The sequence below is a fragment of the Symphodus melops genome (genome assembly GCF_947650265.1).
Source record: "Symphodus melops genome assembly, chromosome: 16".
NCBI lineage: Eukaryota > Metazoa > Chordata > Actinopteri > Labriformes > Labridae > Symphodus > Symphodus melops.
The window spans coordinates 9,347,080-9,372,465 of record NC_136706.1 but is presented as its reverse complement, the minus strand read 5'-3'; the positions used below and the strand labels follow the sequence as shown (position 1 = coordinate 9,372,465).

Sequence of the window (25,386 nt, the reverse complement as noted above, 5' to 3'; positions counted from 1 at the left end):
GGCGACTTAACGTACTTGAAAGTTAAAGTAAACAGTGAGTGCGTTTACATGGACTCGAGTATCCCGTTTCTAATTTGGGTTTTAAGCATCATTTTTTGTATTTGTGCATGTAAACATCATACCCCGAATATGATCAAAATCGGGGTACGGCTCGTATCCGGGTTACTCAGGTCCCATGCAAACGCACTCAGGGATGAGCACCTGAGATGTTAGGGTGCTGACGTCACGCCTGTTACAGAGATGACAGGTGAGACGCTCATCTTCCAAAGTTGATATCCGTATACGTGTGCGTCTTACGGAGGCTTTATGGTACAACATGTCAGTCAGTTGCACAGCGTGGTTCCTCCCATTCACCGCCTCGACTGCAAAGGCTTGGTTGCTTTTCATCATCACAGCCAAATGGATTTAAGTCCAGCTGATTAGTACTTCACAGCAGTGGTTGTCGAAGTGGGGTCCGCGGAATAATTTACAAAAAAATTGTAACAGTGTGCTGTATCTTTGAAAAAGCATATTTAAAAACTGAGACGTCCTGCACCAATATAATCATCTATTTTTTCCATTGGAAAAAAAGCATTGTATTGTAAGTATTGATACTCCCACACACTTTAGTTTTGGGCCAATAGATCAACTCTGATATGATTTTAATGTCTGTAACTTCATAGTCACAAAGAAATAAAAACCACTTCGGAGCCAACTTTTTCTCAATGTTTATGAAATGAATTACTTGTAAAGTATAGCTGGAGCCTAATTCTGTCTAGAAAAGTACTCCATAGTAAATGAATACATTGTACTGATATATCACCATAATGAGGGGGTCTCACCTGAAAGGGGTCCATGATCATGAAGCCCTGCTTTACAGTATATCAGACAGAGGAAAGTTTACACTAGTTGAACTTCTTGGAGCAACAGAACTCTTGGTCCTGCGTTCTGTTAAATTCCCCCTGAAACGGCTCAATTATTGAAGTCATTTCCAGTGTGAGGCTTCAAATGATTTTCATTACAAACTGTCACTGACCACATGTTGATGACGTAAGGTCTGTCAGGCAGAGGCTCAGTGTTATCTCTTTGAGCGGTCAGAGTGAAATTAAGGATGTAAACAGCCATGTCAGCATATTATTGGACATGTCCACTTTGATTTTTCATGGTGACTATAAAATGATGTCTCTTTATGTTGCCTCTAACTTTGTGTATTTAAAAGGGTTTCTTGCTTTTAATGTAGTTAGTTTAATGTTGTAGTTCAGTCATTATAAGAGTCTTCTCATCAAGAGGACCACCACAAATAACACTTTTTGTACTTAATAATGACGCATTGAAGCGCTTTTTGTGTCCAAAGCAGTCTGTAAACCTGTTGATACGCGCTGCCCAGAATCAGTCAGAAATCTCAAATCCTGTTAATCAGAGGTTTTTCAAAGAGGTGAAGGTTTTACAGAGAATGAATAATAATCATATTTATTCCATTAAAAGCAGTATTTGGTGGGAGTAGATTTTAATAATAGTCTTTTTAAAAATGTCCTACATTTGTGCTGAATATTCAAGTACAGTACGTAACATTACTTTGATGGCTTTTTAGTGCTCGGCTATAGACTGTAAACCGAACCTGGGTGCTGAAGTGATTTGCAAGACCTCGGCAGCTTCCTTTTTTTTTTGTCTATATTAATTGTGTGCCCACCATTTATTTCCCCCGATACAGAAAATCTGTTGTGAATAATGTTTGCAGAATGGCTTGTGAAATGTTGCAAGCACCGTTTCCACTGCCAGCTCCAGCAGCTGTAGTAGAAAAGCCCTATGCAATTCCAATGTAGCCCTGCGCTTTGAGAATTGTGTACTGCTGCATACCGTTGTCCTCATTTGTTTGCATACTTCAGATTTAGCCACCCTGATAAGGAGAGAAGCCACTTGAGTTGCTGTCCAGCGGTCGAGGAGATTTGTTTATGGCGGTCGGTGTTACACATAGTTTTGTATATTATTGAGCTGCAACAACAATGGATCAGAGTCACTGCTGATTTCCTGAGGCCCCAACAGGATGTGGCGGTGTTTCCCTTCCCTTCCTTTAAGAACTTTGCCCGTCTGGAAGTATCAATGAGGGGCGGTTCAGGAAGAACATGGTGTCAGGAATGTTGATCAGAGCAGCTTCTTGACATGCACCTTCAACATCTGTCGACTCCATCATGTAATTCTCCTCACTATCTACCCAAATTGTACAGAGTGTTTAGTTTACACACTTTTCAGAAGTACTGTTTATAGATGCATTAGAGTGTGTTTCCTAAAGCAGACAGACTGCAGACTGTTTCATCACCAGTTAAAAATCCTCATATTTGCTTTCATGTAATGTGCCTTCAAACATGCACAAAACTGCTGAAACCCTGAGACCCCCCCAATCTGCTGCTGTGTGTTTCTCTTCCTGAACAGTTCAGCCTGCATCTTTAATAAATAACAGTGACGGTGTATCTGTCAATTCCCCCTCTCAGTTTTCTTTCCTTTTTTTTTTTTTTTTTGTTCTCAGACAGCATGATGCCACCAAGTCTATTCCCTTTTTAATCCCATCACTCCTCGACCTCAGCCCGTACAGCCTGAGCGTAACCAGTTTGTCCCAGGTGCTATCACCTAATCCCGTGTCTCACCGCAGTTTACAGCCGTGTCGTCTTTCTGTTCTGTCGCCTTGCCACAGCTGCACGGGGGCATGTTGTGGGCTCTGATCAAGGAGTCCAGGAATTGAGGGACGGAAATTTGTTCTTGTGGCTCGTGGAGTTATCACGGAGCTGTAGTTATCTCTTTGGGTGACTCAGACAACTAGCTGTGTTTGTATGTGAACGTGTGGTTGCCTGTATCTGTCTGTAATCCTTTACATCCCCTGGGATTCCTTTTAGCTACCGAGCACATGAGCATGACTCTGCTGTTTCAGTTTCTGCTCTTATGTCAATGTTTGTATGCAGACTCAGGTCTTTTAGAGTCATCTTTTTCAGTTTGCCTAAACTGCACCATGTTATACATGCATTGTGTAGTGTAATGACTCCTCTTCACCTGGATTACATCCTATAAAGGTTAAAGTTCTTGATCAGTGATTGACAGAATCCACATTATTAAGTCCACATATTTATTTCGCTCTATAGAGATTAAGTGTGACGTATTTGTGGCTGATTCCAACGTGTGGGAAATGTGTTTGTGTGAGTGTTTCTTATCAACGACTGAGACAAACTTTGTTTCAGGAAACTGAGGCTGCAGCCACACAGAAACGAATGGACGCTCTTATAGTCCTCAAAAAAACGACATTTCAAAACGAGCTTTGACCTGAGAACCTGTTTGAGAATATTTACAAGATTTGACTTGATCGGCTTTATTACTTTTTTGTTTTCAAACCTTAAGACAGCGCCCGATGTTCAATTATACTGTCTTTTTTTTTTTTTTTTTTTTCATGTTACTGGTTTTTGTTTTTTTCTGAATTTTATAACACAAACACACTTATATTAGCCATCGTAATGTGATCAAACAAGTAGAAACCAGATGAACAGACCCACACAGGAGGTTACATCAGGCTGTCGGATGTTTCAGATAGGTCTTAGGTTGCTTTTCAGACTCGGGAGACTCCCAAGTGTCAGTTCAATAAGAAAGCTAGCTCTCTCTCTCAATTCCCAGGTTGAGTAAAACAGGCTATTTCTGTTGATGTTATTATTCTTCACTGAACATAGAGAGACTTCAAAGTGTTACTCCACACTCTGATCTGATGTTATTAAAACTCTGAGCCTTATGAAAGCTTTCGTTTTCATTTTCACGCCGAGCATTGAATGCTCTGCTGACGTAGGCAGGCTCAGCCGGAAAAAAGAGTTTTTGTTTTTTTTTAAACCTCAATGGGACTTTTCCTGGCTAAATAAAGGTTAAATAAATAAATAAATTTTCATTGCCTTTTATTAAGATTTGATGCTGAGAAAGAGACGCAGACAAGCGGAACTGCGTCTCTCGTTACTGTGACTGAGAACAAAGTCTGATGTTGCACAGATGGAATTACAGGCCACATGTTCTCCGCTCTTTAATACCTGCCGATCCCCTGTCAGGTTTTCTTCCACTGCAAAGATAGTCAATGAGATAGTCTTTACTTTAATCGACACTGAGCCGTTGTGTGTCTTTTAAGGAGGATGAAGTAAAGCAGTAAGAAGCTTCATTTAAGCCCATCATATCGCTCCGATGAGCCGTCTGCCGTTTGACGCAGTATCAAATATTCGTCTGTTTATCACTGTGATCAAGTTTTCATGAAGCAGCTTTAGGACGTGAATGACACGGATTGTGTGGAGGGGCTTTCCTGTTGCTGTTGAAAGAAATAGGTTTTGCCAGGTGTTGTGGTTTTCTTCCTGCGTTACCTCTGCTCCTCTCCGACAGCTGTTTGACCACCTGCTAACATCGCTCAACCACTCTCATTTCACCGTACATCAACCTGTATAATGGAGTGTAATGAAGAGGTGGTGATGATTGCTCTGTGATCAGGACATATATCTCCCTTGTGATTTAGGCGTGGAGGGAAATTGTCTGTCTGTCTGCACTGTGTGGTGTAAACATTCGACTGAACATACTTTTGATTCCTGCGCTGAAAGACGTTTATTTTTTTTCAGATTCGACGAGCCCCAGAGAGTGGGTAAAAAATAAAAAACAAATACAGCAGTTCTGCAAATGTGAAGTATTACAGCGATCCCTATGTTTCTCATTAGAGTTGTATCTGTACTGTGTCATTACTGAATGAATGTTTGTTTTTTTCAGATACATACATTTTATGTGTGTTTTGCTTCATGTAGCCCTCAGATGTCTGTAACTATGACGATGTTGAAAGAGCTCATTTTCTCTCCCGTATCCCTTCTCTGTGCCCACAGCCCAGTGTTTTGATTGTCAGCTATATCGAGTCTGCAAAGGCGGCAGCCCAGTTTGGCTTCTACCAGAAGGCGGAATGGAAACCAGACGACTCCATGATCGCTGTGGCAGTAAGTTCATCGCTCCTTCATCTGATTTCAGTTTAAAAAAAAACCACACATGGCAACAAGAGAAGAGACAAAAAAATACTTGGTGTTACTGATACAGTCACTGATGTGTGACCCTCTCCCGGTTACTTTGGTATTTTTATCAGACGTGCAAATTATTACGGAGTAAACGTTTGATTCGGCTTTCTTTCTTCTGGATTTAACATGAACTCCTCCTCGTATTTAATCATTATCGATTTGAAATGATTGCATGTAGAGATTCCTTTTAAAGGTGTGAAAATGTTTCAGGCCCCCCCTGACTGGGGGGATTTTTTTTTTTATCTGGATTTTCTTGTTAAGAGAAAAGCTTCCTCTGCACCGTGGAGCCTCACAGTAAAGCGAGCGCGACAAATGTTAGGAGGAGACAAATGAAAGTGTCGCTGCGTTTTCTCTGAACAGCACAATTTGTCCTCTCTGAGCTGCTGCTGTGCAGAGCTCAGGGTACGAGGCAATGAGAGCGGAACTAAAATACACTCCCCGAGCTCTCTGCATCATGGTACAACATCACTTTAAATCTCACACACACACACACACACACACACATCACACAGAGATCAAAGGTGTAGTCAAGTGTTGAAGTTTTTAGGTTTTTTTGCTGTGTGTATTGCTCATCCCACATGGTTGTTTTGACCTGCTGCACGTTGCAGAGGAGTAAGAAAAAAGCAAAAAAAAAAAGAAGCTACCTAAGGCTACAAACTCTCCACCTCGGACGGTCACCTCTTCATGGTTTTGGTCTCATGGAAAGGTGCATGTAGCTGCAGGTTTTAACGCCGCTGGAATGCGTCGCATGTGTTGCTTTAGGCAAACACTGCATGATCCGAAGGTGTAATTCTGTTGAAGAAAAACACCAACAATGAGCTCCTGAAGGCATCGGAAAACTAGCAGCTCTAAAAAAAAAAAAAAAGACCCGGCAGTGAACTTCTTCCAAACAATACACATGCTTATAAATACCCACTGGACTTCTGGGAGGCTGCCAACGACAGGAAGTGATGAAAGGCGTTCTTATCTCATTGAGTTCCACAGAAGACAAAGAGAAAAGGATTACGGTATATAAAAAGGGTTTTCTTGAATACTTGAAATGTAAACTTGCACTTTGATCTCAATCTAAAGTGTTGTCTTGTGTTCTTATGTGCTGATCACTGCTCTTTCACACTGCGAGATCATTAACAGATGTTACCTTTTAACGGTTGTAGCAAATGAAGCCCGAGAATTTGTTTTGGGTTACAAATTGGTTAACATACTTGAATCACGTTCGCCCCTTGATTTCTCTCAGTTCAGGATTGCTGATGAACTCGACACTTGGAGGAGATTGTTTAGGGGGTAGGAATCTCTCTGATTGGCTGTCCAGCTAAGCGAAACAGGAGAGCCAGTTCATGAGAAGAAAAGCAGAAACGCCTCTTCTTCCGTTCTTCGTCCACTAATAAAAGACCAGGAGCTGACAACGCCAGTGCCATTTTCAACTTTTTTGTAATAAATATTTTTAAGATTTATTTCTGGCCTTTCGCCTTTATTATGATAGAGAGAGGAAGGTGGATAGATGCGGAAATCAGGGAGAGACATGCGGGAAAGGAGCCACAGGCCGCCCGCGAACCCGTGCCGCCCGAGCGAGGACCGTAGCCTCGCTACATGGGACGCTGCGCCACCAGCACCCCCGTTTTCAACTTTTTTATCTGCCATTATTTTTCGTTTATATTGTTTCTGTCGAGAGTCAGCTGTGCAACACTTGTCTTCTTGTATCCTAAGGGATCCAGGTTTCACCTTTTTTTTTTTTTTTTTGGAATGACGATTTACAGACTGACGCCACCTGCTGGCATTGAGAGTTATTGCGTCTCCCGCATGCGCAGAACGTACGCGTTGGTTGGTAGTCTTTGCTGCATGTTCTCGTGCAACTTTTTGGGAGACAAAAAGGCGACGCCACAGGCGGCCATTGTTCTTTGCCATCTTTTTGCTGCGTCAGTTCCTTTTAGAGGATGTGAAAAGGCGAGTTTTTGTGTCTTGTTGCAAATCAGTACAGATTAAACGCACAATCATGATGGTGATGTGGGGAAGGTACACAGCCAAACATCTTCTGTTTAAATAATCACAAACTTCTGTGTTTTGCCCCCTTAGGACCTTCCTTGCTGTCTTTTGGTTAATTCTCGAGAACAACCCACCAAGCAAAGAATTATGCAAATGATCGGCCCACAGAGCTTAAAAAGACTTGGTTTTTAAAATCCTGCTCATTACCATGAGGATGTGAAACCAGCATTTTCTTAAAAAAGCCCACACAGGCTGAGTGATTATAAAATGTAGGCAGTCATGTTGTCCCTTCTCTTTTTAATTCAGGCTCCACTAAACTTAAGTATAATTTCCTATCATATAGAACAAACAGGAACCTTGTCAGGAGGCTTTAAAAAAAACAAGAGGAGCAATTTTGTTTCAGCAGCACAATGTGTCACGTCTGAGTTTATTGACTTCTTCTTTATGTTGAGGATGTAAATCTCCGGTGTAATCCGCAGTGATGAGCATCGCTGTAGTGAATCAGTGTCTTCATACATACTGTGTATGTATCTTTGGGAAAGGATCAGACAGACGCTGCATCTGCTGTGTGTCCAAGTCGTGGAAAAATAAAGAAGCCTGAGCCGTAGGAGTTGAATCACACTGTTAAATTCATGTAAATAGAAACGGGATGAGAGCGTGATGGAGGTTTTAGATTGAGCTGGGCCGTGATGCTTCCAATCTGACTCCTTTTGTTTAAATGATTTAGGTAAGGCCCATCGACGTGTTAAAGTGGACAGAGGAATCTTAGAGACAGCACTTTATAAAATGAGAGCTGATGAGAAGCACAATAATCCACCTTTTCATCTTTGATTGTTGTCGCTTGTTGGCGGTTAGCTGGCCTCCTCATGTTTGATCTGACGTTTCAAAGGAAGCGTCTGATTTTGAGTAATCTCGCACGAGGCGAGTGCCCGAGTCAGCAGATGACTCAATCGACCTCCAAAAGTTATGTGACCAGCAACACGTGGGACGACCGCCAAGACCACGAGCGAGAGCAGGCAGCATCAAAACAAACCACACGCGTGCATGCGCGCGCGCACACAGATTTGACAAATTAGAACCATTAGCTCCCACTGTGCTCTATAAGCCTTGTGTTTGTGTGTGTGCTAACTCAGAAAAATTAGAGGAAATACCTTGGAACCCTGTGTTAGAAATAGCCTCAAAAATGTAACAAACAAAAAAAATAGTCAATGAAAATACAGTTTTAATTGTCAGTTTGTGCAATTCAATATAGAGAAACCCGTGGCATAACTTGTTATCAAATTAAAGGACAATAAATCCTCAGCTCCTTGCGTTCAGCCTTTGCCCTTTCGCTCTGAGTATTCCCCCGTCGTCCCTGCCTCGCAGTGCAGCCAAAGTACACATGAATGAATGCCGTGAATGTGTCTGGGAAAACAGTTAAGTCGGGCTCTTTCCCCAGCCGGACCCACCCAGCCAAACACAACAGGGAGCAGGTGGAGGAGTTTAAAAATACCAGGGCGCGCACACACACTCGCTCTCTCAGCTTCCTCTCTCAGCTCCACACAGATCCTGAGGTGTGGCTCGCGAGTTTGCAATGAAATTGAATGTGTGGCTTTACCCCTGTGTGTGTGAGTGAGTGAAATGTGTTCTTTTTTTTCTTTTTCTTTTTTATGTGGCAAAGATGGGATTTACTGTAGCGAGCACAACTGGAAGTCATTTGCAACACAAATCCCTCTTAAAAACCTTTTCTGCTTTTTTGCTCTCATGCTCACTTAGTCTGTGGCGATTACCTCCACTCATTGTTTCAGGAAAAACTGAAAAGCCCTCTACCGGGAAGTTTTAGTTTCATGTATTTACACGCTTTTTCTTTTTCTTCAGCTTTCTTCTTTTTACCGTTTGCACTTCACGTCCATTAGGGAACGCTATGATTAATCTCCTCTTTAGATGTTTAGATGTTTTTACGCTAACGTGTGTGAATGGGATGTTTTATTCATCTATATTAGGTTAATTGTGATGTGTTAACGGACTGAGCAATCGGGGACAATAAGACAGTCAAAGCCACATTGCCCAAGCATGCTTGAACGACCAGCTGTTTCCCAGATGTTTGGCTGCTCACACGATCGGCAGACCTTGAGGCTAATGTAATCACCCTCCAAAACCATGGCTAGGACTATCTTTAGCCGAGTGTGTGTGTGTGTGTAAGAGGCAGAGAGTGTGTTAGCCTCAGCTCAAGCTAACGACCAAGCAGAAGGCTTGTATATGTCTGTGTGGCACTTTTGTATGTGTGGCAGTAGTCGAGAGAGAATGAAGTTCCAGAAACAGGAAAAAACGTTTTAGTTTTTGTGTGTGTGTGTGTGTGTGTGTGTGCGCGTGTGCTTTGGGATCCGTCCGAGGCCAAACTGTTCCCTCTCTCTGTTTCTGGCTCTCACGAGCAGAGCTCAGGAAAGTGTTTCCACCGAAGACATTTTTCGGTGACAAAACTATTCGGAGCAGCTTTTTCTACAAAAACAGACAAAATAGATGCGTACAAGTGGACGTGATTGACGTATGAAAGGAGAGTCACAGGAAGTGCTCCACACTTGGTTTAATTGTGTTTTAAAAATAAGAAGCACACACGCCAATAAACTGCACAGTCAGCAGACTCTGTTTCTTAAATCTTATCTCGGATACGCACACTTTCAGGATGTGTACATCCACTCAGTGTTGAATAAGCTCATCGTGAAGGTGTTTACATTCACCTTCGACTCTGTTCTGTCCACACTGGATTAGGTGTTCCTTTGACTGGGTGCATTTGATAAAGTAGATCGAGTTAATCTGGGACAATAAGGTTTTACGTGACATGGTTACGGAGCTTTACCAAAGCATTTATTGGTCTCATATCTGCAGTTATTAGGGATGTAAAGATTAAACACGAGGCAGTTAAATATGAATTCAAAGGTGTCATGGTTAACATCGGGAGCCTCAGAAGCTGTTTAACCGAGGTGGTTGGTTGGAACAAGCAGGCGTCACCATGGCAGCTGCGGAGGCCAAACCGAACTACCAAGCGGGTTAGCAATCCCGCTCGCTCCAACGAGAGCAAGAGCCAAAGACGAGTTTTCACGAAACAAATTAAAGGAATCGTTTTTTTAAGCCGTCTCATTATTTTTTCTTTCGTCTCATTTTGTAAAGTAAATCGTGAGAGAATCGTAGCGTGAGTTGAGTGAATCCTTACTTCTCTAGCAGCTGCACACGGTCGTATCCTTGTCTGTGATTCATGTTGATAACTTCTTTTCCAGAGTAGAGCGCATCAGTCCAATGCTCAGTTTCAGCTCTTTAACAGATTGTTTCATGTATGTGTATGATGTTAGTGGTGATGGGGTTTTTTTTCTTTCAGGGAAGCACTGCAGACACTCACAAGTTCCTGTTTGAACAAACCTACGCAGCGTGTTTAGACGTGCAGCCGAGAGGCCTCAGTGCACTATAACATGCTGCACAGATTTCTGCTGACTCGTCACTTTCTTTGCAACAAAAAAAAAAACGCAGTCTTTGAATCTAAAGGCAAGCCTGGACTAGTTTAGTTCCCAGTCAGCATTTTTTTTTTTTTTTTTGAACTTTCATGTTTTTAGAGAAGGACAAAGGCAGCGACGTTCCCTTTTCTTAATGCAGCATGAAGCTGGAAGCTGTTTGTGCAAACAGTGTTCAAGTGTGAACCGAAGAGAGGAAGTGTTAAAAGCCCTGTACGGATTCCTACCATTCAATTACAGTCAAACCTTTACTGTGCCTCCTGTGTCTGTAGATATTTAGAGAAATAGGTTAAGGCAAAACATTCTAAAACCACATTCTCATCTTTTCTAAAACATTATTATACCTCCTTTTTTTTTTCTTTTTTTTTTGCATTGCTCTTCTGACCTGGTCCTGCCTCACTCAGTTGTGGATGCGGTCATTTTTCCAGGGTCATGGAAGTCTGTTGAGAATAACTCTTGCACACACAAAATCAGTATTTCTTTTTTGCTCAGAGGGGAAGAGGGGAAAAAAGGTTTTAAAGTTCCCCCACACTGAGCCACGAGTGCATTTTTTCATGGTGTGGAGGAGGGGGGGGGGTTGTATTTAGATGACAATGGCCATCGTCCTGACTCTTCTTGTATCATTATGTCTGCATGTGTGAATGTCCCCGGAGCACCAAGAACCCTGGAGACGTCTCCATTGTCTCCCTTTTAACCACAGCTTTTTCACGCTTCTGACAAGATGAGTAGAGGGGGGAAAAAACGTGCCTGACGTCCAGTGTAAGGATGAACGACTGTGTGAAAGCCTTCAAGTATCTGCTGTGATCAAACAGCTCCTCCGACCCTCCCCCGTCTCTCTTTTTTTTTTCTTCTTTTTTTTTTTTTTTTTTTGATACCTCGCTGAGATTCCCTGCCTCTTGTAAGTGATGAGCTTTTGAAGTACAGTAGCTGCTCGTCACACTCGCGCTCCTTTGTTCGCCCACATGGAATCCCTCTCGGAAGGAAGTCTGAGTTGCTGAATAATTGGGATCATTTAGAGGCTCTTTTAGATTTTTTTATCACATGATTAGGAATTCGCCAAGTACACTATTTTCTTCTCGAAATGTGACGTGTAAGGGAAGTTTTAAGGCCTCTCTTTAGAATCCGAGAAAACACACGAGATTAAACCAGCTGATTGCCGACTCACCTCCGATTGTGGGGTTGGAAACCTTTGAGTTATAAACACTTCCCTCATGTAAAATGTCATAAAAAAACATAAAAAATGTACAAAGGGGTGTATGAAAGAGAATAGATTTTAACACAAGTGGGAGTTAATGTAACGCATAAAAGAGTTTCAGCCTTCACATTACTGTGATGTTTTCTGACTGTGGGGCTGATGAGAGTCTGCGTTATGTTGCACGCCTCAGGGTCCTGGAGGTGTACGGGTCGTTGGAGAGATGGTAGATTGCAGCAGTTCACCTTCTCTGCAGAGCGAATGACACGCTGCAGCCTGCACTTGTCCTTTGCTGTACCTGACTGCGATGGAGGAGGAGAGGACGGACTCCATGATGGCAGTGTGGAAGTGCACCATCATGGTCTTTGGCAGGTTGAACTTCTTCAGCTGCCGCAGGAAGTACATCCTCCGCTGTCCTCTCTTGATGAGGGAGGCGACGTTCAGCTCCCACTTGAGGTCCTGCTTGACGCCGGAAAGACTCCACAGTAGACACTGGATGGGGATGGTGATGGGGCTCGGGGGAAGCTGCGAAGTCCACAACCATCTCCACTGTCTAAAGAGCGTTAAGCTTGCTGTCGCAGCACCAGGTCACTAGATAGTCAGCCTCCTGCCTGTAAGGCACAATGACAGGTTTCCCATCTTTGAAAAATGTGCACATTTTGAGACAGCGCTGTGGTTTAAAGTTTGTCTGTTGTTGGGGCCCCCATACTGGCCTGGGGCCCCCAAGCGGTTGCCTGCCTCTCTGTTGACAAGCAGCGCCTCTGTGCATGCAGCGAGCTAACCCAGCAGCACCCCCCCAAGCTTTTGAATTATTGATAAGATTCAGCATAACCGTGTGGTGGTGCTGTGAAGCAGTTTGAGTCTTTGTAGTCTTGTCTGCAGCTTTGCTGGAGCTCTGTGGAGACTGTTGATGGGTTTAACGGGCCCCGCTGAATCTGGCTCTTCCTCGAGACTCCAGCTTCACGTTGCAGCTGGCTTCAACCTGTCTCTGCCCCTTCACCATAACTCTCCACAGTGGAAAAAGTCAATACACTGCCATCAAACTGTGTGCACACCGTCCCCAATGCAGCTTCACAAAGTAATGGTTTGACAAGTAGAAGCGCGGTTTGCGAGGGTTCTGCGGCGTCACAGAGTTTTTGCGTGCGTTGGCCGTCACGCTACGGCAGATGTCAGGTCGGGTTTTGGGTCATGTTTCAGGTTACAGGCTCAGTTTGTGTGTGTGTGTGTGTGTGTGTGTGTGTGTGTGTGTGTGTGTGTGTGTGTGTGTGTGTGTGTGTGTGTGTGTGTGTGTGTGTGTGTGTGTGTGTGTGTGTGTGTGTGTGTGTGTGTGTGTGTGTGTGTGTGTGTGTGTGTGTGTGTGTGTGTGTGTGTGTGTGTGTGTGTGTGTGTGTGTGTGTGTGTGTGTGTGTGTGTGTGTGTGTGTGTGTGTGTGTGTGTGTGTGTGTGTGTGTGTGTGTGTGTGTGTGTGTGTGTGTGTGTGTGTGTGTCACAGCATGGCACCTGGACTGTTTCATAAAGTGTCAATATCAGGACCAGCAGAAGTTCAGACCTGCATACATTCTGACTGTGCTGATGCCAGCACACAGTAACAGACTGAACTGACTTATGTAAATTCTGTTATTTGAGCTCATTTATATTCAGTTTTCAAAATGATCGACCCTGCAGCTCAGTCTGTTCAGGGAAAACGACAAGCCTTGTGCCAACCAAACTAACAGCATCAATATATTAAACCATCAATTACAGCACACATGAATCAGGCCACTTTGACTAAACATACTTTAAAGAAGATATAAAGGTAAACCTCGTCTCCCCTTGACTTCCGTCTTTAAAGGAATCGAGTGACTTTGAATGTTTACCACGCTTATCCACGTCTCCTCTCTCTCTCTGTCCGTCTCAGTGTGATAACAGAGAAAGTTTTAACCACATTTTCCCGTCCCTCTGTTTTCAGACAGCCAACGGCTACATCCTCTTGTTCGACGTGTTGGGCGCCGGCGATGACAAGTATCTCTATGAGCCCGTGTATCCAAAGTGAGTGCATCACACAAACACTCAGACGCACAAAAGTCATTCAACCGTCCTCGTTATTGTGCTCTTCAGTCTCATTCCCTGGATCTGCCCTTCAGGTCACCACGTCTCGAGTTCAGCGCTGTTTATACAGAACACAGCAACGCTGTTTATGTGCACCTAAAACGGTGGTTAGCTTAGCTCGCTCGCTTTTGTTATGACTAAAAATCCATACGACTTTTGTTGTTATTACAAGCTCATGCATGCATTTATTTAATCATGTTACATTCACTGATTAAAAAAAAATAAAAAAAATCTATATATATATATATATATTTAAACGTTTTATCATGTGCTGCTAGCTTAATCCTGTTAGCGATTAGCAATGCGTCTGTCAGAGAGAGTGGCATACAACGCTAACAGGAACACAACAGCATTACAGCTAAATCCTGTTACGTAATCTCATGTTGGCTCATGACCTCATGTGTATTTGCTGTGGTGATATTGTTGACACAAGCAGGTAGTGAAATGCAGCCAGCAAACGCTGTTATAAGAAAGCTCTGTTAAAAAAAAAGTATGCACATGGTGGCGCCTGCATGCTCTTCTCTCTTCATGTATCCTCCCATCCCATCTCTGAGATGGAAGGATTGTAAAAGAAGTGCTCTTGTGTCTTTGTGTGTACAGTGAATGTGGATGTGTGTGTGGTTCACATTCCTCAGCAGCATGCCGACAGAGGTCGGACAAGTCGGAGCGTATTCCACGTCTGTTCAGCTCCTTCCACCCTCTCAACACTTTCTCTCCTCCATCAGTCGTCGCAGCCAATGTTTGTATTTGTGTTAATAAGTGAATGTGTTTTTCTGTTCACCCAGAGGAAGTCCTCGCGTGAAGGTGACCCCGGGTTATAAGGAGGAGCAATGTGCGCCCGCTCTGTCTTTAGAGATGAAGAAGCCCGTGGATCTGGAAGCCCCCATCACCAGGTAGAGCGAAGGCTCTGAGCTCCTGTGATGTCATTCTCTCCCTCTCTGCGTTTTCTTCTGTGTGGTGTCTGCCTCTCCCCCGTCATACAGAGCCGTGCTCTACATCGCACATGCAAAAACCTTTGCTCCAACTGTTTTCAGTCATCGTACAAAACATAGACTTACTGTAACTGAATAAACAACATTTTTTCAGGTTTTGTAAATGAAGCATAATCCAGAATGTTGTAGTTGAAATTTAATTGTACATTCTTCGTGCGAACACACACACACACACACACACACACACAGACGTAGCTGTGTTCATATCTCACATCCTACAGTGACATAATTATATACCGTTTCTGCTTGGTTGGTTCACCGCAACATTTTTAAAGGAATTCCACAGATTTATTTGCTGCACTTCACTTACTCTTTTTCCATCTATAAATGCCATTTGGCTCAGAGTATAGAGTCTCTTCTTCCCCAAGTTGAAAGTCAGCAGTGATGGTGAGGGAGGGTCGACTCACTCAGCTTTAAGCACAGAGACCTGCCGAGAGAAATAGTTCCTTCTACAGAGATATCCTACTATGGTCATTGCAGCTGTTTTGTACTTGTGAGCGTGATGTATGGGGGGATATTTTTTTAATCATCTTTAAATTTGCTTGAACTGATCAGATTGGTACTGGTGGTATTTTCAGTGTAAAGGGATAAAGGTTAGTGGGATCCTCAGGCTGTTCTATTCTTAAAGAACATTCATTCTGAAGGAAAGGTGTGAAGGATATACTACATGTGGTTTCAGTGAAATAGTCAGAGTCAGACAGAACAACACCATCTGCTTTTGACAAGTTAGCTACACAGTTTTTTTTTTTTTTTGCAATTCTTCTCATGCACCTGTTTATTCTGCTGACCTAAGAAACGTCTGCTGAGAATCACATTATGCAGAGAAACAGCACGACGAAGGTGGGTGTGTGCTCTCGAATATTACAGTTAAGAGGAGAACCTTCGTCTGCTGTCGTCCCGTTCTTTAGGATCATGTATGCAGGGGATTGCATGCTCATTACGCGAGAAGTGAATCTTCAAATTTCCTACACAGCCTTTAAAAAAAAAAAAACAGATTCTGGGAAAAAAAAAAAAAAAAAAAAAAAGATCCCTTTTGTGCATTATAATCGTCTGAGCTTGTTGTGGTTTGACTGAGGATTTTTTTTTCAACCACATCATCAGATTACATAAAAATGTTTGATGATTAACACAAAAAAAAAAGCAAAGCAGCGCTGTCTGTTTGAAGAGCCAGCGTCCTCCTTGCTCACTCCTTTGTGCTATGCTTTCCACTTTTCGTTCTTCCTTCCACTTTCACCCCCCCTCCTCTTATTTTTCAGCCTCACATCCACCAGGTTGACGTCTTATTACGTCTTCTGAGCGATAAGAGCCGTCACTCCGCTCCAGCTCTCTACTCGGCTTTTCTTCATCGTGCGCTAGTTTTCCTTATCTCGCTTTTGCCTCTTTTGTTTGTTTCGGCTGTCACGTGTCCTCCACATCTCCTCTGCACTTGACAGAGATTATAGGGTAGTCATCTTGAATGAGAGCACTCTGCTGGCATTTCACAGGCACAGATTGATAGTGCAGCAGATGAGTGGGTGTCTCCTGCTGGGGAAACTAAGCTCAAAGCTGTTGGCCTCCTCCTCAGAGAGAGTCCAGTCTCCTCCTGCTTTCTTTCCTCCAGGTCGTCCCTCGGTGCTCTCTTCAGTTTTCGAACCTGTTGTACATTTTAGAAGACAATGACTGTTTCACGCAGACACACAAACACTCTGTTGTTTGTTCCTTTTGTGTGTACGAAGACACTGGGACTTTACATTGGCGGCAATGTGGCCTCACCACAGCTGGATGATGACTATTCCACTGTTTTCTAACACTCTGCAGTTTGTTATCTTGTTGTGACTATTCCCTTACGCTCTTTTTTCCCTCGTACTCACCCCTCCACAGTTTGACCCGTCCTTTAAATCCTGATGCTAATTTGTTTTCCCCCCCGTGTTTCGCTCTTCTCTCCCACCAGCCTGCAGTCCCTACAGGAGGACTTGCTGGTGTGCACGGCAGACGGATACCTCCACGTGCTGCACTGGGACGGGATGGGCAGCAACGGACGTAAGGCTATCTGCCTCACCACGATCCCCTTCTCGCTAGACCTGCAGTCTGCTCGAGGTTAGAGAAGAAGAAGACCCCCACTCACAGACAAAACACAGCCGAAGACAGGGGGACATGATTCCACATGACAGAATAAACAAACGATCACTTCAATGTTTTTAGAATTCAGTGTACTGAAGTGTGTGTGTGTGTGTGTGTGTGTGTGTGTGTGTGTGTGTGTGTGTGTGTGTGTGTGTGTGTGTGTGTGTGTGTGTGTGTGTGTGTGTGTGTGTGTGTGTGTGTGTGTGTGTGTGTGTGTGTGTGTGTGTGTGTGTGTGTGTGTGTGTGTGTGTGTGTGTGTGTGTGTGTGTGTGTGTGTGTGTGTGTGTGTGTGTGTGTGTGTGTGTGTGTGTGTGTGTGTGTGTGTGTTTAAGGTGGTCCCTCTCTGGACCTGGAGGGAGCATACATCCATTGTATGGAGTATTGTGTGACCCTGGACGGCTTCGCTGTGGTACTGAGTGACGGTCGCCTGGGCTTTATTACACCGCTCGGCAACACCATCACAGCAGATGTAAGAGCACACACACACAGATGCACACTGCTGATGTGTAAACTCTTTACTTGAGGGGATCGTGCAGATAGCTGGCAGCTCAACAAGATATGACATCATCTGAGCAAATAACAAGGGATCCATCACAGACTCGTTCAAACCAGGAAATAACGACATTATAAACTGAAGTAAAGTAACAGACATAAAGGCTCATGGTATATGTAGGCGATCAATAGAGGCAAAGTGCAAAAGCTTTGTCCTATTTGAGTGTTTACCAAGTTTGAGATAAGTTTCAAAGCTTCTTTTTTTTTGTAAACAAAGGACATGAGCAGCAGTAATCTAAGTTTTCTTAGAAGAGCAGAAAGACACGAGTCGTTACTGAGAACAGGAGTTCCAGATAGATGATGCAACACGGCCGGTCAGGTCAACACATTTGTCTGATTAAAAAAGGGCTGCACAATAGTGTTTAACAGAGAGCATGGAAGTGATGTTCTTAAAAATCATCTGCTCAAGTTTGGGATTGAAGATAGAAATAAGTCCAGATAGAAATGGTGAATTTAATTCATGACCATATTTGGTCATTTTCTTGAGTAGAGTTTTCATCATAAACAATTCATGCAAGTCATTTCTAAACGTTCCACATGGAGTCCCTTCTTACATTTGTTGTGTGTGCGTGCAGCAGCTGCAGGGTGTCTGGGCTGCAGACGTCACTGATGGCACCTGTGTGGCTGTCAACAACAAGTACAGACTGATGGCCTTTGGCTGCGCCAGGTACGTGTCTCCGTCTGCATCTTTACGGTACAGTGTCGGAAAGGATCCTCGGCCGCGTGTTTGTTTGCATCCAGGCGTTACAGAGATTGATTGTTGTCGGTGCGGTGTGTGTCCAGGGTGAGAATCTGTCAGTTTGTGTTTGCAGAGGTCGACCTTGTGTGTGCTTGTCTAACCTGCCAGGTTTGCTGGAATTTCCTTTCCACTTTGCATCACACTTTCCGTCCTCATCGTATTTTTTTTTTTCTTACAACTTTTTACTCTGTGTAGCAGCCTTCTCTAGTAACCAAAAGAATGAAATAGATAGATAAAACGATGATTGTCTGCTTTCTTTACAGCGGCTCAGTGCTGGTTTACATGATTGACACCACCACAGGGTCCATGCAGCTCTCCCACAAACTGGAGCTCACTCCCAAACACTACCCAGGTACCTCTACAAGGCTCCCCATATCTCCTCTCTCTTCTCGTTTCTCTCTCTTTGTCAAGCTGCTACACACATTCCTCTTTCAGATAACTTGCATTCCTACAGTTGTCCCTCTCTTGGGTTCCACATGTCTGTGCTTCCCTTTAGTTCTCATCTGTTTCAATCAGACTCCTGTGATGACATAGCTCCCTCTAGTGGTAGAACTGACACATTGGCTCATCATTCTTTTTTTTAACAATCGTTCCTTCTGTTTCCAAAGTATCTTCAAGTCCTAAAAAGTCTCAAAAAGCAACCAAAAATGTGACTGCAACTTATTGGAGGATGGTTTGAACAGGTTGTGAGCCTGCAAAGTTGTTCAGCAAGAAAAGAAACTCAAAAGAAATGGTTTAGAAATTGAGTTTGAATGGATATTCCATTGATCGATTTCTGCAGTAAACTTGGTCAAGGTTGCTATGAAATAATTTAACATGAATTATTGTAGCACCGAAAGATTATATGTCATTGTAAAGTAATTGTGAGCTCTACCATCACTGCAACCTACCATCAAGTTCACAACTTCACTATCATGCTCTGGCCAGGAAGTTTGTGGTTATTTGTTGAATTCTGTTTGGTATTTAGCAACTCTGCCATCTTCACCCTTAACACGTTGACACCCACCGCAGTCTTTCTTCACATAATGTTTATCTTCAGTTTGCAGTGTCTGTGGGGTATTCCAAATGAGATCATCTCAATCAATGATGTAGTCATTCCTTATCTCAAAAACAAAAACCAGTTTGAATGAAGCTGCGATAGAGAGAGAGAGAGAGAGAGAGAGAGAGAGAGAGAGTTAATCATGTAGTTAGGATCAGATTTTGCTCTTCATTAAATAAAAATTAAAGTAAAAAAATCTCCTCGTCGCTAGCTGAGTTTAGTGGAAGAAAATGCGCCTTCACTATTTTTTCAGGCTTTCTTGTGATGAAGATGATTATAGCGCGTACTGATTTACAGCAACAGTGTGAGAACATGCATAAATACACATGTAGTGGTAAAAACACAACCATAAACTCTGAGCCCTCCTCACCTCTCTGCATACTTTACCTGTTCAGACATCTACAACAAAACAGGCCCCGTCAAGCTCATCCGCTGGTCACCTGACTTCAGCGTTGCCATGGTTACATGGGAGTGTGGCGGCCTATCGCTGTGGAGCGTCTTCGGAGCTCACCTCATCTGCACTCTGGGCGAGGACTTTGCGTAAGCAAGCGCACACACACACACACACACACACACACACACACACACCACACACACACCACACACACACCACACACACCACACACACACACACACACACACACACACAAAATCCAGATTTGGGTTGTAACCATTTTTTGTGCATCCTCCCCTCAAGGTATCGTTCTGATGGTACCAAGAAGGATCCAATTAAAATCAGCTCTATGGTGAGTGACTGTTATTATTATAACTGCTCATCAGAGCATGAAAAACTGAATTTTGCAAGACTTGATTTGTGGAAAAAGATTTTTACGTGTAAGGTTACAGAATGAAACAGGCCCAACAAAAACAATGGAAACTGTTGGTCACTGTGAGCAAAGCATGGCAAAATAATGTGAGAGGACTTCCAAGCTCCAGTATGAGTATGTGTAAGTGTAAGGCTGAAAACGAATCTACTCCAGATGTTTCATATTGCATTATAACTTTTACTCTCTTTCAGAGTGCTTTGGTCGTTCTTTCAGTTTGTTGTCAAACACTGAACTTTTTTCAGCCAATTCTAAAAATGTTGGAATTTGTTGGCAAAGATTGGAACTGACGGTTTAATTTATGTCTATGTGTGATCAGGGTGCAGGACAGGGGGCGGGGCTTGATCATGGTGGACGTCACTGACATTAGTTCCATATCTTAGACTACAGAGGGCAGTCGATGGTATTTATTATCATTCTGTTTACTGACTACATTTTTCTTCCCAGAGCTGGGGAGCAGAGGGTTACCACCTGTGGGTGCTCCCTCACATCCATGAAAGGAAAAGGCAGACTGAGGAGGAGAAGGAGGAGGAGATGGACTCACCTCCTCAGCCCTCTCATCAGGCAGGCATCCTTCAGTTTCACTTCATCAAGTCTGCCCTCACGGTGAACCCCTGCACGGTGAGAGGAAGCACATCATCAGCTCAGTGAATTACACGCATCTTAAACGACCCAAAAGAAGTGAAACACCCCCTGCTTTTCTTTTGCTGTGCAGAGTAACCAGGAGCAGGTGTTGCTCCATGGCGAAGACCGCCTCTACCTGACCTGCGGTGACCCCACACAGGTCAACAGCACCTCTGACACTCACCCGCACACACATCTGCACCCACGCGAGGGCAGCCCCATGCACCACCCGCCCAACCCGGACTCCTCTCTCTCTCAGGGACTCAGCACTTTACTAGGACACAAGCATTGGCACGTGGTCCAGGTAAGTTCAGCTGAGATGTCGTCAGCAGATTCAGAAATCTTTGTTTGTCCGAGTCAAACATGCACTTTCACCCTTGTACATGAAGCAACGGAGGCTTTTAGGCCTGCAAATAAGACTTTGTCTTCATCACTGGTTAATGTACTACAGCATACAGGGACATTAAAAAATTCCAAATTACAGTCCAAAGCCTAAAAAAAAATCAACCTTGTACCAAATCATCAAAGGCTTAAAATTACATATTATATGAATCATTGACAGATGTCACAGTGTCTTTTTGCATTGCATCACTCTAGATTGAAACGACATCACTTTGGAGAAGAGAGACTCCCTCATGTTCTTTGTGCTATTTTCTGCATCATTAAAGACTATAATAAATACAGAGTGAATCACAGTGATGCCCATAGCTGTCATGTGCTTCGTTCTGGCCTGTATCTGTAGAGTGTTACGGATATCAAGCGTACTTCACTGTCTTTGTATTTCTCTTTTAGATCCACAGCACATACCTAGAGAGCAACTGGCCTATACGGGTAAGTGTGGGGAATGTGGGAAACGTCTCCCTTCGCCAACATATCTCAATGTCTCTCACAGAAACCTGACTTGAACATCTTTTCAAGATCTCACGTAGCGGACTGTCTTGTCATGTGCGGGACATTCAGCTGGCACCTGTTCCTTGAACGCGTCATAACAGACGTTATCATCTCAAGGCGCCATGTCGTGTTTGCTCAGACTCAGGCCGAGATATCGCCGAGTTAAAGAGCGACGGTGTTTACAAAGCAAACGGATTATGCTGCGTTCACAAGTGTGTGTAAACCAGCAGAAATATTGACCTAGGCGGTAGAACTCAGAGAAATAAAACGACACCGCATTAATAATCTATAATTAAAGCCCATCTGTCGCCTTAAAATGGCACAACAGACGCACTTGTTGATTGATTTGCTTGACCGATAGTCGATGTAAATGTCTGTAAAGCTGTGTTTTTCTTTCTATTTACTGTAAATACTTGATGTCTTGTCTCATGCATGTGTGTGTTTGTGTGCAGTTTGCAGCTATAGACTCAGCAGGCCAGTGCATGGCTGTAGCAGGGAGGCGGGGCTTGGCACACTACTCCTTATTCACAAGGAAATGGAAGCTGTTTGGAAATATTACACAGGTATGTAAGATTGAAAACAGTTTGGCTCATGATAGTTATCTACACTCACACCTACTAATGTTTCTCCCTCTCTTTAAACTCTCTCTCTTTCTCGCTGTAGGAGCAGAACATGACCGTCACTGGAGGCCTGGCTTGGTGGAAAGACTTTGTGGTGGTGGCTTGTTACAATTTCACAGACCAGCAAGAGCAGGTGACCCTAAAGCAACGCTCACTCTGAGCCCGAGCATGTTTCTGCTACACGTCTGCTTATCCTTAAAATGTCCCCCTGTCCTTTCTCTGTTGACACCAGCTGAGGCTCTATCAACGCTCAACCAACCTGGACAACGCCTTCGCATCCGTCACAAAGCTGCACTCAGACACTCTGCTGCTCAACGTCTTCAGAGACATGGTCATCCTGTTCCGAGCCGACTGCTCCATCTGCCTGTACAGCCTCGAGAGGAGGAACGACAGGTATCCAAGCCTTAACATCAGAACAGCTGACAGTAATCCCTTCCAAAGGATAATCTCCCTGTTTTTATTTACTAGATACATCTTCACTTGCATGTTTTTTTATTTCATGCTTTTCCAATCTAAATCTTAATCCAAGTTCGGATTCCAAACATCACAAATCCAAATTCGGAGAGCTCCTAATAAATTCTTTAAGTCAGAGATTAGTGCAAGTCTAGATTGGACTCAGTTCTTCAGGGTCAGCACTTTTTTTTTTTTTTTTTTTCACACACTCTTGTAGGAGGGAATTCCTTGGTCCCAGTAGTCATAATCGTTTTAGATCATATTGTTAGTGAGCCACTTTTCTCTGGGGAAAGAGGCTTTAAAAACCTGTCACATGATGACTCGAGGCCTCAGCTTTACTTCTGGCTGCATGCCAGCATTTTCTCAAGGAATGACAGGACTGCCTTTAAATCCCCAAACTAGTTCAGATTGGAAACATTTTTAATTTGATTTTTTTTTTTTTTTTTTTTTGTATGCACCGAATTTCAACTTTTTCCCTTTGATGTTTCAGTCCCCATCCAACGGCCAGCGTGGAGTTGTTGCAGGAGGTCTCAATGTCTCGCTACATCCCTCACCCCGGCCTTGTGGTGTCCGTCACTCTCACCTCTGTACGCACAGAGACGGGGATCACATTGAAAGCACCGCAGCAGGTAACAAAGAAGCACCCGAACCGACACACTTTGAACTGTTCTCTCTCTCTCTTTGGGAGCATTCACATTCATCTTTTATGTTACTCTCTGTGTCCTCCGCTCAGGCCTGCATGGCAGAGAGCATCATGTTGAACCTGGCTGGCCAGTTGATCATGCTGCAGAGGGATCGTTCAGGACCGCAGGTACGAGACAAGGAGACGCCCGCCAACAACAAGAAGCTGGTGAGCCCAAACAAAATCCTCAGATTTGAAGTAATTACATTTTTAAACTGCTGACGCTTGTGTAACGAATGTGTCGGGCAGCTGTAATGTTCCAAGTAAACTCACACTTTGACAACTGTGCAGGAATGTGATGCTCACCTATCACACTGTTCCTTTCTTCCTCAGCTACCCTTCAGTCCTCCTGTAGTACTTGCCCAGTGTGTGGAGAATGTGTGGACCACCTGCCGCTCCAACAGGAAGAAGCGCCACCTGCTGGAGGCCCTTTGGTTGTCATGCGGCGAGGCAGGCATGAAAGTCTGGCTGCCGCTTTTTCCCAGAGACCATCGCAAGCCTCACACCTTCCTCTCGCGGCGCATCATGCTGCCTTTCCACATCAACATCTACCCTCTGGCCGTGCTGTTCGAGGACGCCCTGGTTCTCGGGGCGACTAATGAGACTGTGCTCTATGACGGGCTGCAGGGATCCTCCGAGCCACTGGAGGCGCTGTTCCCTTTCTGCACTGTAGAGAGGACCTCTCAGATCTACCTCCATCACATCCTGAGGCAGCTACTGGTTCGCAACCTCGGTGAACAGGTACGTGGAGCCCCCGCAGTCCTTTTTATAAGCTTCAATCGAGAAGTGCTGGTGGTACTGGAGGAGAAAACGAGAGATGTACTCTTTCCTGCAGGCTTTGATGCTGGCTCAGTCGTGTGCCTCCCTCCCCTACTTCCCCCATGTCATGGAGCTCATGGTTCACGTCGTGCTGGAAGAAGAGGCGACATCACGGGAGCCCATCCCTGACCCTCTGCTGCCCACCGTGGCGAAGTTCATCACAGAATTCCCCCTCTTCCTCCGGACCATCGTCCACTGTGCCAGGAAGACGGAGTACGCCCTGTGGAACTATCTGTTCGCTGCTGTGGGGAACCCTAAAGATCTGTTTGAGGAGTGTCTCATGGCTCAAGACCTTGACACAGCCGCCTCCTATCTCATCATACTGCAGGTAGCCTCTTCGGTTAGCAATCTAAGGAAAACAAACGCGCAGAGAAGTTCTCAGAAAAACTCTGTGGCTTTATTTTTATTCCAATCTTGTCTCTTCCCTTCGTCCCCGTGAAGAACATGGAGGTTCCAGCAGTGAGCAGACAGCACGCCACTCTGCTCTTCAACACGGCGCTCGAGCAGGGCAAGTGGGACCTCTGCCGACACATGATCCGATTCCTCAAAGCCATTGGCTCCGGGGAGATGGAGACTCCGCCCCCAACACCCACCACTCAGGTAAAAGACGTGAAATAATCTCTTTAGTTCGACTCCATCTAAGGACATCAGCCAATGAAATTCTGTTATGTCACCCGTGTGGCTGTTCTGATAATGAATGATGCAGTTTGAGTCATTTTCTTCTTTATTCATCCACGCTTGAATGCAATAACTGCTGCTTACGATCAGTAAGCTTTAACATGAAAATTCCTGCTCTATGACACTTCCATGTCTATTCATTCAAAATGTGAACATCATATTATTGCTTTGAAGCACAACAGGATCATTTCTAGAGGATGTTTAGAGGTTGCCGTCTTCTCCGTGTTAGCTGTTGTTGTTCATGCTAATCTGAGGCGCCATCTTTTCTCTAACATCAACATTATTTTAATTCTTAAAAAGTTAAAGGTGTGTTTTGGTTTTTTTATCTGCAGGAACCAAGTTCAACCGGAGGATTTGAGTTCTTCAGAAATCGCAGCATCAGTTTGTCACAGTCGGCAGACTCTATCACGACCGGCAAGTTCAACCTGCAGAAGACTTTCAGTATGCCGTCTGGACCCTCTGTTAAAGGGTATGTGTACATCGACTCGACCTTACACACTCGCACATACATAACAGCGAGTTTCCAGATTATAAAATACTCCCTCACTCCCCTGCTCCCCCCCCTCTCCTTCTATACCTCTTATTTTCTTTT

General features: G+C 44.0%; 1 protein-coding gene across 1 annotated transcript in view; it reads left to right on the top strand.

Moving 5' to 3' along the window:
* Positions 1-25,386, top strand: part of ric1 (RIC1 homolog, RAB6A GEF complex partner 1) — a 28,741-nt gene that overhangs the window by 970 nt on the left and 2,385 nt on the right. Inside the window, exons 2-22 of the mRNA XM_079363992.1 lie at positions 4,857-4,964; positions 13,642-13,721; positions 14,567-14,674; positions 16,704-16,849; positions 17,206-17,342; positions 18,001-18,092; positions 18,428-18,516; positions 19,599-19,743; positions 19,901-19,949; positions 20,475-20,648; positions 20,743-20,955; positions 21,444-21,482; positions 21,995-22,105; positions 22,206-22,295; positions 22,395-22,555; positions 23,106-23,244; positions 23,349-23,465; positions 23,631-24,038; positions 24,133-24,444; positions 24,558-24,716; positions 25,127-25,263. Of these exons, the coding sequence (XP_079220118.1) occupies positions 4,857-4,964; positions 13,642-13,721; positions 14,567-14,674; positions 16,704-16,849; positions 17,206-17,342; positions 18,001-18,092; positions 18,428-18,516; positions 19,599-19,743; positions 19,901-19,949; positions 20,475-20,648; positions 20,743-20,955; positions 21,444-21,482; positions 21,995-22,105; positions 22,206-22,295; positions 22,395-22,555; positions 23,106-23,244; positions 23,349-23,465; positions 23,631-24,038; positions 24,133-24,444; positions 24,558-24,716; positions 25,127-25,263 (3,014 nt within the window). The remainder of the gene's footprint in view (positions 1-4,856; positions 4,965-13,641; positions 13,722-14,566; positions 14,675-16,703; positions 16,850-17,205; positions 17,343-18,000; positions 18,093-18,427; positions 18,517-19,598; positions 19,744-19,900; positions 19,950-20,474; positions 20,649-20,742; positions 20,956-21,443; positions 21,483-21,994; positions 22,106-22,205; positions 22,296-22,394; positions 22,556-23,105; positions 23,245-23,348; positions 23,466-23,630; positions 24,039-24,132; positions 24,445-24,557; positions 24,717-25,126; positions 25,264-25,386) is intronic.